The sequence below is a fragment of the Betta splendens genome, chromosome 3 (genome assembly GCF_900634795.4).
Source record: "Betta splendens chromosome 3, fBetSpl5.4, whole genome shotgun sequence".
Classification (NCBI taxonomy): Eukaryota; Metazoa; Chordata; class Actinopteri; order Anabantiformes; family Osphronemidae; genus Betta; species Betta splendens.
In genome coordinates, this window is record NC_040883.2 from 12,717,332 (window position 1) to 12,732,765 (window position 15,434).

The 15,434-nt window shown below is 42.2% G+C and overlaps 1 protein-coding gene and 1 long non-coding RNA gene across 6 annotated transcripts in view; one reads left to right on the forward strand and one right to left on the reverse strand.

Moving 5' to 3' along the window:
• LOC114852296 (CUB and sushi domain-containing protein 1-like) overlaps positions 1-15,434 on the forward strand; it is a 202,180-nt gene that overhangs the window by 153,400 nt on the left and 33,346 nt on the right. For 3 of the 5 annotated variants that reach the window (XM_055507498.1, XM_055507499.1, XM_055507500.1), the window contains 12 exons: positions 957-1,037; positions 2,570-2,683; positions 3,418-3,540; positions 3,724-3,795; positions 4,798-4,944; positions 7,813-8,001; positions 8,081-8,266; positions 8,881-9,078; positions 10,105-10,278; positions 11,791-11,964; positions 12,171-12,344; positions 14,044-14,232. In XM_055507498.1, the coding sequence (XP_055363473.1) occupies positions 957-1,037; positions 2,570-2,683; positions 3,418-3,540; positions 3,724-3,795; positions 4,798-4,944; positions 7,813-8,001; positions 8,081-8,266; positions 8,881-9,078; positions 10,105-10,278; positions 11,791-11,964; positions 12,171-12,344; positions 14,044-14,232 (1,821 nt within the window). The remainder of the gene's footprint in view (positions 1-956; positions 1,038-2,569; positions 2,684-3,417; positions 3,541-3,723; positions 3,796-4,797; positions 4,945-7,812; positions 8,002-8,080; positions 8,267-8,880; positions 9,079-10,104; positions 10,279-11,790; positions 11,965-12,170; positions 12,345-14,043; positions 14,233-15,434) is intronic. The other 2 variants (XM_029144613.3, XM_029144616.3) reach the window with 1 other exon arrangement.
• On the reverse strand, positions 6,721-7,876 carry LOC114852297 (uncharacterized). Its single transcript, XR_003785338.3, has 3 exons — positions 7,738-7,876; positions 7,211-7,259; positions 6,721-7,014 (listed from the first exon to the last, which is right to left on the reverse strand). It is a non-coding gene; the product is annotated as an uncharacterized LOC114852297 (long non-coding RNA).

The following is a 15,434-nucleotide window of genomic DNA, read 5'->3' on the forward strand; positions in this document are numbered from 1 at the left end:
GGGTTCTGGAGCTGATCCCATACTGTCACTGGGCTGCAGGCAGGATATATCCTGGACAGGCCGTCTGTCTGTCTCAGGGCTGACATATGGAGTCAGACAGCACTTGATGCATTTGTTTTTACTCCACTCATTAAGATCCAAGCCTTCCTTGTATTTTAATTTCTTTTAAACCATTTGCATTCCTGTGTTGTATTCTGGTGACAAAGTCCTGGGTCTCTCACTGGAGTTGTCATTTGGTATCATTACATCACATTCAAACGACCCATAAAGCAGCTGGAGGGATTTAGTTGCTCTTTGTTCCACTTTAAAACACCATGCATGTACACGGGTCCTGTGCCAGATACGACTCAGGAAGCTCCACTTTGCCAGATCATAGTTTCCCGTCTCATTTTTTCCCATGAAGCTACGCAGTGTCTTGACACTGAGAGTTATCTTTTCATTCTGTGCTTAGGTTTACAAACACACATTCGCAAAGTTATCCGTATATTCGATCTCCTCTGTTTTTGGCCTATTCCTGGCTTCATTTTTCACTGTCGGCTGTGTGCTGTTACTATGCTGATGCTTGCCAGGTCCCTGCCCAACATGCTGGACCCTGTCTGATCCAAACTAATCTATTTTGGTTTCATTTGACCGAAGACCATGCTGGCAGTGTCTGTCAGTCTCCTTCAGTGTATTTTGGCAATTTTGCTTTATTCCAGTGTTTTTTCTCTGACGTCGACGTTATAGTTTACTTCATGTCCTTCACACTGTATGATCAAACACTGGACAAACCTTACGGATTAAACATTTACAGTACTTGTTTTCTTTTAGTATAAAACTGTGTAAAATGTAAAGGTTGTCAGTTTTCAAGATATCACAGCCCAGAGACAATGAGTTAGACAATAAACTAAGTAATTCTTTCCAGGTTTTATTTTAAACAACAACAAAATAAGTAATTGTTTTGCACCTGTCTCCAGCTTATCGTCTGAAGAAATGCCCTCCTCCCCCTGCAGTGGAGAATGCAGAGGTGATCTATGAAGATGAAGACTTCCAGATCGGTAATAATACTAAAGAATTATTGTGACCTACTGTATGATCCAAAAAAGCACAACATCATAAGTGAATAGGCTGAAAACCATTTTGCTGACCCCAAAACATCTACAGTTGCACGGAAACGTGGACGTTCCAGAAATGCTAGGAAAGCAATACTAAAGCAGAGAGCAAGTCACAGCTATATACAATGGAGGCCGTAGCAGAAGATAGCAAAAAAAAATCCATAGATGTATACAGTAACATGAGCTCAGTCACCAAAATGAACATTCAGGGCTGACTTCCAGTCAAGGTGAAGATGAGGAGGCTGGAGAGCTGGGGCTCAGGATATGTAGAGACAGTGTGATGCTGAGGAGGGATCAGTGGACGAACGCAGGCAGCGAGCAGGTAAATGGAAACTGGTGTCATCCCTCCAGTGATAAGTGGCTTCAACACTGAGGCTGGAGGGCATGTAGTGCGAGGGGGGGAACCTGGCCCAGCATCAAATAAAGGACAGGAAGGAGTCTATAAAATAAAAGTCTGAAACAGGAAATGTCAGGACTCACTGCATGTTACGTATTATTACTAGATCTTGTGTTTTTATTTGTGCTCTTCGACTAAACACTTTCTTTGTAATGTGTGAGCCATAATGCCGCATGTTCCAAACTTAGGAACAACATTCATCTTTTTTTTAGGGAAATAATTGCTTGTCAAGTTCTCCATTTTCCCTCAGCTCAGTGTTATATGATTTGCTTAAAAAATCATACTTTGAGGTTTGGTGACCTTTTAGATCCACGGGAGCTGCAAGTTTGAGACTGCAGACGTTTCATAAAAACCCAGCGCAGTCACCAGTACGTAGAGACTCATTGCTTCTGGCGAACTATATAATCATATATCTGCAGAAAACTTACATTTTGAAATGTCAACATTTTATGAATTTTGAAAAGTTCCTTGATTTTTTTTAATTATTGACAATTTTTCTCCTTTTGGTTCTGTATTTTATTTTGACCTTTACAAGTACACTGACAGCATATTAGTTCCCTTCCAGGGTCAGGAAGGACTTTAACTTTGTTTTGAAAACAATCCCATTAGAGACTGTTCCTAGAAGTACAACAGTCACAGAACTACTATTACTTTAGATTTGTGCTGTATCTGATAACACTTTGATCCAATGGTACAGTTTGTGAAACAGATAGTTTTTGTTTTTCGTGATTCTGTCCAGTTTTGTCCATGTTTCGGGCTTTTTGAGAAGGCGCACTGTGAAAGCCTCCTGGGCGAAGTCTGAATCATGCATCATTCCTCACTGCCCGGGGAAAGATCTCCACCCCTTTTAAGATGGCAAGCCTGTCAACTCTGGCTGGAGCAAAAGAACCAACACACTGACTGTGTTGAGCTCTTTGCCTACAAAATACACTGACAGGCACATTTTTAGATGAACACTGGCCTTTTTTGAGATATGAATCTACTTCATGTGATTTGCTGTGGTAGTTTGACCTGAGGAGTGAACTGTGCAGAAACCTGACAATGATTTAATAGAGCTTTAACCATTTCTCTGTTTTAGGTGATATTGTAAAGTACCGCTGTCTACCTGGATACACTTTGGTCGGAAAAGCCGAGCTGATGTGCAAACTCAACTCCCATTTACTATTTGAAGCCCCACCTCCAAGCTGTCAAGGTAAGACAACCAACGAACCGCACCACAAATGAGCTTGTATTTAATTGTGTAATTGTTTTTACACTGGTGTTTACTTGCTAAAATATGTGTATCTGAGCAAGACAGGCCTCAGTTATGGACGTGACCAACATTATTACATGTGGTATTTACCCATAACATCATACAAAGTATTTAGGGGCTGTAAAAAAGGGTTACAAATATTTATCATAAACTTGGAAAGAAGAATCTGTAGAGACTTACCCAACACGACCTCAAGAAACATTTCTGCCTCAAGGACTTTAACAAAGTCGTTAATTGGCTTGGTTGGAACCTTTATGGACTATACAATTTTAGTTTTGTTCTTTAATATATTTTCACATTTTTCAAAAAACGCATAAGCACAGAAATGCACAAAAATACAGATTTCAATTACATTAAATCTGAAACGCTGTCACGGGTGAAAAGCGGCCTTTCTGCTTTCAGAGTGCGCGTTTCTCTTTTCTCACGGGAGAAAAATGTTTCGACGCTAAATGCAAAATGTTAGAATGAACTGCGTCACCAATTTATCACCACTTGTTCGTAAAAACAAGTAAAAAATTTTCAAACTTTCAAAGACAAACTGATTTATTTTTCCACGTGTCCTGGTGAAAATATAACACAGGGCCAGGTGAATGGGACATGCAGTATATTGCTAGCAGCTACAAAGCAGCATTTTGACTGTCTTGACCAATGTGCCTGTGTGTTGTCCCCTGCAGCCCAGTGCCCAGCCAACGAGGAGCGGTCTTCATCATCGGGGGTCATACTAAGCCCCGGCTTCCCCAGCAACTACCCCAACAGTCAGACATGTTCCTGGCTTTTACGGATGATTCCAGGTACAGGTGTGTGTGTGTGTGTGTGTGTGTGTGTGTGTGTGTGTGTGTGTGTGTGTGTGTGTGTGTGTAGATCTTATGTAGTTTTAATTAAAATGAATGTACTGTATAGAGAGCTGCTGTACAGTATGTGCCTTTACAGTAGCATGCGTTCTGGATGTGGTTGCAGCTAATTACGCCTTGTTTTTCCAGGCTACACTATCAGCATCTATGTTGAGATGTTCCACAGCGAGAAGCAGTTTGATGAACTGGAAATTTTTGATGGTACAGTATACAAAGCCTGCCGCTCCTGTTTTTACGGCGCTCGCACACAGTCGCAGGCGCTTCACTCCATGTTTGAACAAATGTTAATCAGATGCATAGCACTTAGTTCTTGTTTGTGATGTTGGGGAATTTCCCCTCCAGGAGTTAGATGGAAGCTGTTTAACAAAGCGTCTGCAGCTGTGTAGAATAGGTTGCGCCTGCTTGTAGGAGCGTGTGTCTTTCTATGGTTGTGTGGATAACGTCTGTTTTGAAGACGTAGGTATGAGAACATGTTGCCACTGGATACAACCAGTCCGTGTGTTTTTTGTCCCTGTGTAAGAACTTATTTTCGGTTTACACCAAGAACATGTAGTTGAATGCAGAAAAACAGGCGTCATGTTCACAGTTCCAGAGCTTAGACTGTAGAACACCAAACATCATAACATCTCAGAAGAAAACACACATCAGACTTCACTAGCTTTTTGAATTATACGACTTTTATTGGAATCCACAAGCCGGGCAGGCCGGCACTATACTAATACGCGTGTTCCTCTCGGCTCGGTCTGTTTGTATTTATCTAGCCTGGTATCTTGCCTAAACAGTGTCTCACTGCCTTTGATGCTGCCGACAGCACTGGCATCACTGAGTCGGAGCAGTAGCAGCTGCAGTCTGAGGTTTTTGTGGTTTTCCATTTCCTTGGTTTGATTGAAGGTAAAACATGTCAATAGCTGTCAACATCACAGATGATGCTGTCTGAAAATGTTGATTGTGGACTATTTGGTGAAAGCTCTTGAACAAACTGTGCATTAATATAAAATCTTCTTTTATAAATCACTGACAAGTCCAAAGCTAAATAAGGCTCCATCCCCTGCTTCAATTCACAGATCCGAGCACCAGCGGAGGGATGTTGCCTGTAAACATTTCTGTAGCATCTTAGCTCCTTACTGTAGCTGTGGCCACGTCCGTCTCAGGTTGTGTCACAGACATAAACTAGTTCTGAAGTCTTGTGTATTTGTCCTGTAGGATCCTCGGGGCAGAGCCCTTTGCTCGTTGCGCTGAGTGGAAACCACTCCTCTCAGCTGAACTTCACGTCAAAGACCAACCTGCTGTATCTCCGATGGTCCACTGACCACGCCACCAACAAGAGAGGATTCAAGATAAGATACTCAGGTACATTCTTTCAGTCTTTCCTGTGACCATTCAACCTTTATCAGAGTCATTTTAGCAAAATCTAATTAGTATTAAAATAAATATTCATTACTTTGATATGAGAGAGGAAAAGTGCTAAGTGTTTTTTGAGTGAACTACATTCTTTGTCTCCCCTTTAACATGAATATGTACCAATCCTGTAACTGTATGTTAAATCTTTTCTATGCACTGGCCCGACTAATCAGCTGCTTTGTCCTCATTTAAACAATATATTATGTGTAAATAGTGCAGTTACCTGAGTTATAACAATTAAAATAATATCATTATTTGATACATTGTTTTTAATGCTTGAACCTAATTAAGAGCAAAAGGGAGTTAGTGAGTAGTTAATGTGTTTATCTCTGCTGGGTCTTGCCTGTGGCGTCCGGGCCATTAGCTTTGTTAGATTGTCGCGTGACGAGCCTTAGCGCCTCCTTAATCATGGGTTTTAACTTGTGAAGATGACCGGCAGCCTCAGCCTTAGAAAATACAATTTACAGTGACACAGATTCTGTTTGGGCTTAAGAGGTTTGAGTCACAAGGTCAGTCTCCCGGCTCGCTCCCTGAAAGAAATGTGTGATGTGTTTCACTGTGTGGGATATATCAGCACAATGGCCCAAGTAATGGTATTCTCTATTCCCCATGGTGTTGTATCGCCCTGACATCGGCAGCTATAGTGGGAGCAGAAATTTATAGTAGAGATTTTTCATTTACTATACACTGTTCATACTGTGGTGTGAGCTGTGGAGTGCACACCCTGCATACAGTACATGCTGTCCTAAGCTCAATGCAAAAGTTTGGCCAGTGTCTAAAATGCGGAAAGTGGAAAACAACATATACAGTTAATAGTAGATTATAATTCCAAATATCAAAACCTCTGGTTGTTGTGTCTGGGCAAGTGGTGGATGTTGAGCTGTGTTAAGGATCATCGTGTCGTTGTCGGAGCCGTCCTCATCTCGCTTCCAGAACCGGCCTTGTGCTGATCTGTTTGCTTGTTGTGGTTGTATTGTATTGTTTGATTCAAAAGCTCCTTCAGTTCTCATCTTGACCTTCAGAGTTTTACTTTTTAATTATAGCGCGGAGAGGCCCAGTCTCTAATGTTGTGCAGTATATATCCTTTCAGTCCTCTAACATGAAGTAATGGGAGTTAGGGTAGCGAATGCATTATGCCTATGAATACAAATGTGTGTGTGTGTGTGTGTGTGTGTTAATTGAATTACATTTATTTAGTCGGTGACCTTTATCTAAGCAGCGAAGCCATCGTCATGTGTCTACATGCTTCATGGACATTTACCTCCTCGTTCCACTTCAGTGACTCTCTCTTTATGTCTCTGCATCTTTTGTTTGTATAATGTTTGCTTTCGCTGCCTGAAGGTGAAGACTTGGTTTGACTGGGATTACAAACATATCAGCAGTTATTTTGTCTTTATTAGATATCAAATTTTGTCACCATATTTTTATCGCAGTTGTGAAAAGTTTAAGGTTTGTTAATTATACAGTTAAAATAATAATAATTGGATGCACAGGCATCACATATAGATTGTAATGAAGGTATTAATCTGGTGTTTATTTTACTGTAAAGTATTGCACACACGTATTAGTGCAACGGGGGTTAGTTAAGTTAGGATCAGTGGATACAGTAAAGTTCAAGTTGCTTAAAAACTGCACTTTTTAATGGGGGCAACATGGTTCACACACTGCACAGGTGTGTGAAGACAGTCAGTGTTAGGAAATGCTAAATACAGAAAGCTTGGTGGATTATGGGAAGTTTATTGAACAGGGCATTCAGATTAAACTGGCTGTCAGGCCCGTGGGGCTGACCAACACTCCTTAACCTGAGCAAACACAGATAGATGCGGCATAAAAGTGGGTCATGCTGCCGTGAGTCTGTGAGAGCAGCAGTTAAAGGCGCCTCAAAGTCGGGCCCACAGAATGGTTTCATAGCTGCACGGGCTGATTCCCTCTGCAGGACGTAATGATCGTACAGCAGGGGAGCTCCTCTAACATTTGGTGGACTCCTGTTGACGCCGATGGTGAATCTGTTGACAGCCTCTGAAAGTAACGAGCAACTGTCCTTGTTATTCCTCATCTGTGTTACTTTACTGGAAAACATGACGATGAAGTAGAAGTTTTAAAGTAAAGTTTTCAATCACATCCATTTTTGTATAACTACAGTAAATGATTTAAGTGTGTTTGTAGAGATTTTGCTTTATGTTTTTACAGGAAAGCAGTAATATTTTTAACCTACAATGGATGTGGTTTTCAGTAGCTTCAGTCACGGCAGGTGCAGTGGAGGCCTGTCATAAAGGATTATAGAATTAATAGTAAGGTGTTGAAAGACAAGACTCCAACCACAGACTGATCACGTTACACAGATGTGCTATGAAATATAAATGTTATTGTGCAGGTAGAACAGATGAAACAGGTTCACTGGGGAGAGAGATGTAAGATACATAATGGAAAGAAAGGTTGTAGCTGGAATTGAAACCTCCACAGTCCCTTTGTTGTTCTGACTGTAGTGGCAAAGTCATTTCATCACTGTGGAGCCAAAAGGGAGATGAGCCAAGAGCAGGTGGAGCAATGACCACGTTGGACAGATAAGGGGGAGCCAAGTGGCTTGTTGCTGGATGTTTAGGCTGTTTTTCATGCTCTAACAGCTTCACTTTTTACCATCAACAAGACAAAAACATTGCTCTGCCTGGAACATTTTCAGGACAAGTTTCTTACCTGCAACTGGTCTTCTGTGTGTTTGTGAATGATGCCACACTGCCTCACCTCGTGACTGTTTTCGCTGGATGTGAACCGAGCCCGCAGAGAAACACCGTGCTGCCTTTTCCTGTTTGTCTGCAGCCGTGTACTGTAGCATCAATGACCCTCCAGCTAACGGAGGGGTGGTGAACCGGACCAAGCTCCGTCCAGGTAGCCGGCTGCAGTACTTCTGTAACCGTGGTTACCGCCTGGTAGGCTCCAGCAACGCCACCTGCAGACTCCACTCCAATGGGCTTTACCAGTGGGACACGCCACCACCTTTTTGTCAAGGTGACAAACGGTGCAGTCAAAAATGTCTCTGACAGCTCTGGGAACTCCCTCCTTAACACCTCTCTTTGTGCTTTGGCAGCCGTCTCGTGTGGAATCCCTCCGTCGCCGGGCAACGGCAGCTTTCATGCCTACCAGTACACAGTTGGCAGCCAGGTCACCTACCACTGTAACCATGGCTACCATCTCGATACCGACGTTCCAATGACAGCGATGTGTTTGGAAGATGCCACCTGGAATAACGCTGCCTCACCCCCGAGATGTTTACGTAAGTACAGCTGCTCGATGATACTTGCTTCCATTAGGAGCTATTTCCTGATCTTGAACCAAGTCAACTTGTCGAGGAAAATGATGTCTTTATGCTGTTTTTATACCACGAAACGTTATACTAAAGCTACTGAGAGACATTTATTATTTATGTCCAATGCTCTTGAAATTATTAATTGAAAATATTTAATAAAAATATTTTTATGTTTTTCAAATGTAGATTTAATTAGGTACTAAAGTTTTTATTTGCATTATAAAAGCTTTAATGGTGGGGCATTGCTCAGAGGTTGATTTATTAACTGGATGTTATTTTTAGGTCTGTCGTATTAGAGGCTTAGGATCATTTATGTTGAATGACTAAATTAATTCTAAGTTGGATCATTCATGGTAAAACTTGACTTTATGGTCTTCAAATATTTACGTTCCGATGACATTACGATTGTAGATGTTATACTTCATAATTTCTAAATTACAAGGGGCTCGTTTGGATGTTTAATGGCAGCATGAGCATTAATTGAAGCCATGTAGCATGAAATAGATCATCATTAAGGCCACAAATGAAGCATGAACAGTTTAAAAAAAGGGAAGTTTATTTAATTACATCATATTTTTCAGCGGTCCACTGCCCGAGCGTGGAGGGGACGCCGTCGGAGCACTTGACCCACCGCCTGCTGTCTGGTAGGCTGGGAGAGTTTGGTTCTAGGATGATGCTGGAGTGTGCGACGGGCTACTATTTAGGTGCTGGTCACCGGACTCTTCGTTGCCTTGCCAACGGGACCTGGGAGGGGTCAGATGATCCAGCCACGTGCAAGAGTACGTATTGAAACCGGACACTTCTGAACAATCGAACCCCAGCATGATCCACCTCTGCATCGGGCAGCACATGGAACAGATTTAATCAAATGCAACATATTTGGATTTATTTTATACTCACTTGATGCACATGCACACAAACACTGCTTTATATTCCCAACAGCACAAATCAGTTTTAGCTCATTTAATGATGTCACGGACCTGAAAAGGACACAAATAAACCAAAGGGATGTAAAAGTGGCCTGTTCCACTCAGAGTCACACGGACAGTGAACACACACCTGCATGATTTGGGGACACAAAAGAGTGAAACAGCGCTGCAGCTGCTGCCACAAGCTGCAATGAATGAATCGTGAATGAGTTATCAAGACCCGTAAAACCAGGAAGACAAGAAAACTGGGAAAGTAAGACAAGATGTGTTCCAGATGTGCAGCAGTGGGCTTCTTTTGTGCTTGGTAATTAGTTTAAGGTATTTTACTTGCTTAGTGTGGAGTAGAGTTTGAGAAGGAGCTTCTGCTTAACATACTGTATGAAATCACCATAACAGAGTTAAATGTATAACTCTATTTTTTGTTGTTTAATATTAATGTCAGGCAGATTATTAGAAACACATACTGTACTGTACCTCACACCTGGTACTGAGCCATAATTAGCATCATCCTCAGCTGCAGACTACGATCAATGAACACTTTCATTTCACCACAGCGACTGAACCACCATGAGCATGTTCAAGGTCAATATTTTTTGTTAATAAAAAAATAGTGCACCAACCACTCAACTTAATACAGAGGCAAAAGTTTCATTCAACCTATTATAAGTAAAAACTTATTATTTAATAATAACATTTCTGATAGATCAGTGCTGTCCATATGTCAACTCTAATTCATCCAGGCATTGTACAGAAAACTCATTTTACATTGAATAAACTTGTGTTTGTGTTTTAAGTTTTACTTTATCTTTAGAGCAAACGTTGCATTCAGACATGAATCACAGTGTTTTCATGACCTTCTGTGATGTTTTACTCTAGTCATCTCGTGCGGCGAGCTGCCTTCTCCACCCTTTGGCACCAAACTGGGGACGCTGACCACATTTGGAGCCACTGCCATCTTTATGTGTAACCATGGTTACACTCTGGTGGGGTCACATGTCAGAGAGTGCAGCGCTAATGGGCTGTGGAGCGGAATGGAGACCAGGTGTCTAGGTAAGCGCCATTAAATGGGATGCGCCAGAAACATGCAACATTCTGGTCAATAATGAAAATGAATAGGTTGAAAGGAAGTCAATCATCTGATCAGTGAAATATTATTGAGTGACATCAAACCAATATTATGATCACTTTTATAATGTTTACATGTCTTTAGTATATTCTTTATAACAGTCTACACTAATTTACTTTCAGACCAGAGATTAATCCTGATTCCTAACACAAGTGATTCATCTTTGAATTATACGCACAAATGAAAAACCTGCACCCACATCACTGATGCTAAGACTAAAAAAAATCAACAAAGCAACAAATGTTTTTTTTTAACTCAAATGCTATTTAAATTGTTTAGATGCCAGATATACATATTGTTATTGAGCTGAGATTAAAAAAATCACACAGGCTCCTTTTGTCAAGTGACTAATTCTGACTAATTCTTCTAATTCTAGGCATTATTCCCCACGTTTTGATTAAGTGAATTGCTTTTATTTAACTATAAGATTAGCAGCTTACATAACACAAATGCTTGTGCAATGAATGATGGATGTCGTGTCATTTTCACTCAGCAAGGTTTTTGTGTAAATTCCTTCCTTTTATGCCAATAATGTAATGAAATCCTGTTTTGAATTGATTGAAAAATCTTGGGATTCAGCAAAGCGTCAGTTCCTCACACTCGTCTCTCTGTCTGCAACATTTACAGAACACGTCGACAGTGGTCATGTTTTTGGTTAATGGTGTTTGGAGTGTGTTAGAAATATGAGCTTTACATCCACAATAATCTACAGCCGGTTTTGCCAAATAATTGATTTTTCGGTTGCCTATTTTCTCAGCATTAATCATCATCTAAGACAGCGTGTTAAATCCTTGGAGGGGAAAGAAAGCTGTATCAAATGCCAAATACATCAAAAAGCGCTGGGCCTGAGTTATCGACTTCATTAGGCACAGAAACGTGAAAGCAGGGACTGAGTGTGAAACGCAGGCAATTGGTCTCTTAATGGCAGAAATGGTTTAAAACTCAGTATTTTAAAAATTAACTTAATAATGGTGTAGCACAAAGCACACATGGAAGAGAACTGCATATGACCAGTGACTGCACTTCAATGTGAATGACAGTCAGGAGAGTCTGTAAATAGTATGTTAAAGGTTCATTATTTCACTTTTTTTAGTTAAGTCTCCAAACCAAGCCTCTCATTTTATGTGTTGAATTCTAATACATTAAGGATGCTTCAAGGCCACTTAGAGAGAGCAAGGAACCGCTGCAACGTCTGACTTTAACGCCCTCAGTCTTAGTGCATCTGTCACAGGGAGCTGCTCGCTCTGAGCATCGATTGCAGATTCACAAATAAAACCACTCTCCTGATATTTTGAAGTTTGAAAGACACAGCTCCCGTACATCATTTGGAACCGTTGAGACCCCGAGCTGGAGTTTAAACATTGACTTTAAAGCCCTAGAGAAGTGAGTTGTGTTTGATAGTATTAGCTAAATGTGCGCCTCTCTGTCTCTTACAGCCGGCCACTGCGGCTCTCCAGATCCTATAGTCAATGGCCACATTAGTGGAGATGGCTCCAGCTATCGAGACACTGTGGTGTACCAGTGCATGTTAGGATATCGACTAATTGGAACATCAGTCAGAATCTGTCAGCAGGACCATCGGTGGTCTGGAGCAACACCCGTCTGTGTCCGTAAGTAGAAATGAGATGAAAGTAATATTATGACTTAATGTAAAAAGGTTTGGTTTCTATAAACGGAAACTAAAGCACTAAAGTACCTTTGAAGCAACAATTTGTCCACAGCATCTACTGTATATTTTGTATTTCAGTTCAAACACCGAAGATTATTCTTTGTCACATGTCAGATTTCTCACTCATCGTTCTTGTTACTCCGTCAGCCATCACATGCGGTCACCCGGGCAACCCGGCGCACGGACGCACCAACGGTACCGAGTTCAACCTCAATGACGTCGTCAACTTCACCTGCAACAGGGGTTACGTCCTGAGCGGGAACGCTCGCGCACAGTGTCGGCTCAACGGGCAGTGGAGCAGCCCGCTGCCTGTCTGCAAAGGTCACCAGCACACGCACTCACACACACACACGCACACACAAACACACACACACACACACACACACACACACACGCACTCACACACACACACACACACGCACTCACGCACACACACACGCACTCACACACAAACACACACACACTCACACACACGCACACACACACGCACTCACACACACACACAAACACACACACACACACACACATACGCACTCACACACACACACACACACACACGCACTCACACACACACACACACACACACACACACACACACGCACACACAACACACACACACACGCACTCACACACACACACACACACACACACACACACACACACACGCGCACACACACACACACACACACACCCACACACACGCACTCACACACAAACACACACACACACACACACACACACGCTGCGTCACACAGCTGCACGTGTTCCCATAGTGTGTGCTGCGGGGTTGGTTTCCATTTGACCTCACCTATATGTAAGGAAGAAACTGCACACGTGCTTTGCTCTGCTGCAGCCCTCTAGTGCTTTAGGTGCCAGGGTTGATTGAAATAAGAGTCCATTTGACATGACCACAATAGACAATTCAAAATCTGTCCTAACCACAAAGAGGAGGATTTCAGTGTGTACTCAACATTTGCTTTTAGCTCCTGTGTTAAAAAAGAAGCACTCACTGCAATGACTCACTGTTGAGCTGCATTCAGTCACAATCCTGGTGTATGTGTGTCTCATCCACACACACACACACACACACACACACACACACACACACACACACACACAGACTCACAGCTGGGTTCATGTCCAGCAGAGACACGTTCTTCTTCACTGCTAACCATGCGTGGTGGTTACACCGTGGGCCTCCACAGACCTCCACTAGTGTAATAGTTATGATGTAGTAAAACACAAACACAGTCATGAGAGCAGATCAATACGATGTAGTTGCTCACATGGGTTTTCCATTGGAGGGATGTGTCCTTGCTTGCTTGCTCTCTCCGTCTCCCTCTCTCCCCCTGTCTTCTCCCTCTTCTCCTCGCTCTCCCTCCCAGCAGCAGCTGTCAATTATCAGACTGAAAGTTTCTCTTTTCCCATAGGGTGCCAGACGCTGACATGCACGCATGCACACACACACACACACACACACCCATGTCGCCCATGGACTTGAATTTTAGTGGATGTCAGTCTCCCCTGTGACTTCTAGAAAATCAAACCCCACTCCCTTTGGACTGGCATCCACCCGGAGACAGAGCGGAGGAGAGCACAGAGAACAGACTCTGGAAAACAGAGTGAAAAAGAAAAGATGAAAACTGAGCTACAAGGACAATTTGCTTAGAGTTTACAACTCTACAAGTACTAAAACTCTGACATTGAGACTGGATTTGGGTTTAATGCCCCAAGTGAACATCACACTTCATATTTACAGTGTACTTGGGATTATATAAGCAAACACAGATATCATTATGTTTTTATTGTTTATTTGTTTTGATTAAGAAAAATATCAGTAATATATAGAAATGGTTTAATGTGTTTTACATTTTATTTTGCAAATCAGATCACTAATCACATCTGGTCATTATAAAGATTCATTGGCTGTAAGAATCATCGCATACAACAAAGACAGGCAAAGGAAAAACAGCAGAGAACAGAGGTGAAAATGTTTTCTTTCTCTTGCTCTCGTCTGCAGTGGTGAACTGTTCGGACCCAGGCCACGTGGAGAACGGCGTGCGCCAGTCTGGTCTGCGCTTCCCAGAGGTCTTCAGCTACGGCGTAACTGTGGCGATCCATTGTAAGCGAGGTTTCTACCTGCTGGGCTCGGCTCTGCTCACGTGCCAGCACGACGCGCGCTGGGACCGGCCGATACCTCGCTGCCTTCGTACGTATGGGTGGTTTAAAAAAACCTTTGAGCTTAGGGGATACAGCGACAACGTACGTAGGATGAGAAGACAAATGAAAGGGAAGCGGGGACGGGACGAGCAGTATAATGGGCTTATGATGAAAATATTTGTCCTGTTCTCAGCTTCTGGGGATTTAATAGATGGAAAAGTCTGCAAAGGGTTGTTGTGCTGAACACAACTAGTCATGGGTGGATTTATGTTCCCTTTATATTTGTCAGATAAAAACATGTGATGGGTGAAATGGCTTAAAGCGCCAATGGGAGGAAGGTGCAGACTGAATGGGAAGAAGAGAGGGTATAAGGGAAAATAGGGTGTGGGTAATCACAAAAGACGCAATGGTGAGGGAATGAAAGAAGAAGCACTAAGAGCTTTGGCAACGTTTGTGCAGACATGTGGGGCAATAGTGGTTTTTGTCAGGGCTACCGCGGCTGATGGAAGCAGAGAAATGAAACTAGAGAGCGGGACATGGGAGGAGGCGGCTTCAGAGATGGAGACGCAAACGCAGGGAGGACCACAGAGCGAGGAGACAGTAACAGAGGGCCAGAGATGAGGAATCAGACAGCGGCGAGATGCCGGGCATCCGAGAAACAATGTCTTAGAGGAATATGGGGGGGGGGCAAGGGTGATGACTGAGGGGCAGGGAGAGGATGAAGCAATACAATTTGGGGTAAGGGGAGATATCAGAAGACCAGTCATTTGGCAGAAATAGAAAATCGAGAGCAGTTTCATATCTGTGTCCTCCAGAAACCTGTGCTCTGTAGAACGTCGATTGCTTCAAAATTGAAGAAAAAAACGAGAAGTTTTTTTTTTTTTCACTGATGTCTGTTCCTTCAGCTGCTTTGATGCTGTAGAGTGATTTGTTCTAGGTTCCAACACAAAGTGAAGAAGAGGACTCTAGTTAAAATTAATTAATTTTGTGCGAGTTATTGTCACAATTCAATTTAAAAGATAAAAATAAGCTTTACTTGCATGACTCATGTATGTTTAAACGCAGTGTTGTAGTGATTAAAGCACGTCCTCGCTCCACTTACAGCCATGTTGCATGTGATGCCTAAACTCTCTCTATCTAACATTATATAATAATGTACCATTTAGCTTTAAAACTGATTGAAAATATTATACAAGTTCTTCAGACATACAAAAACATATGATCAAAAGAAACTTTCTTCTCTGCCATATT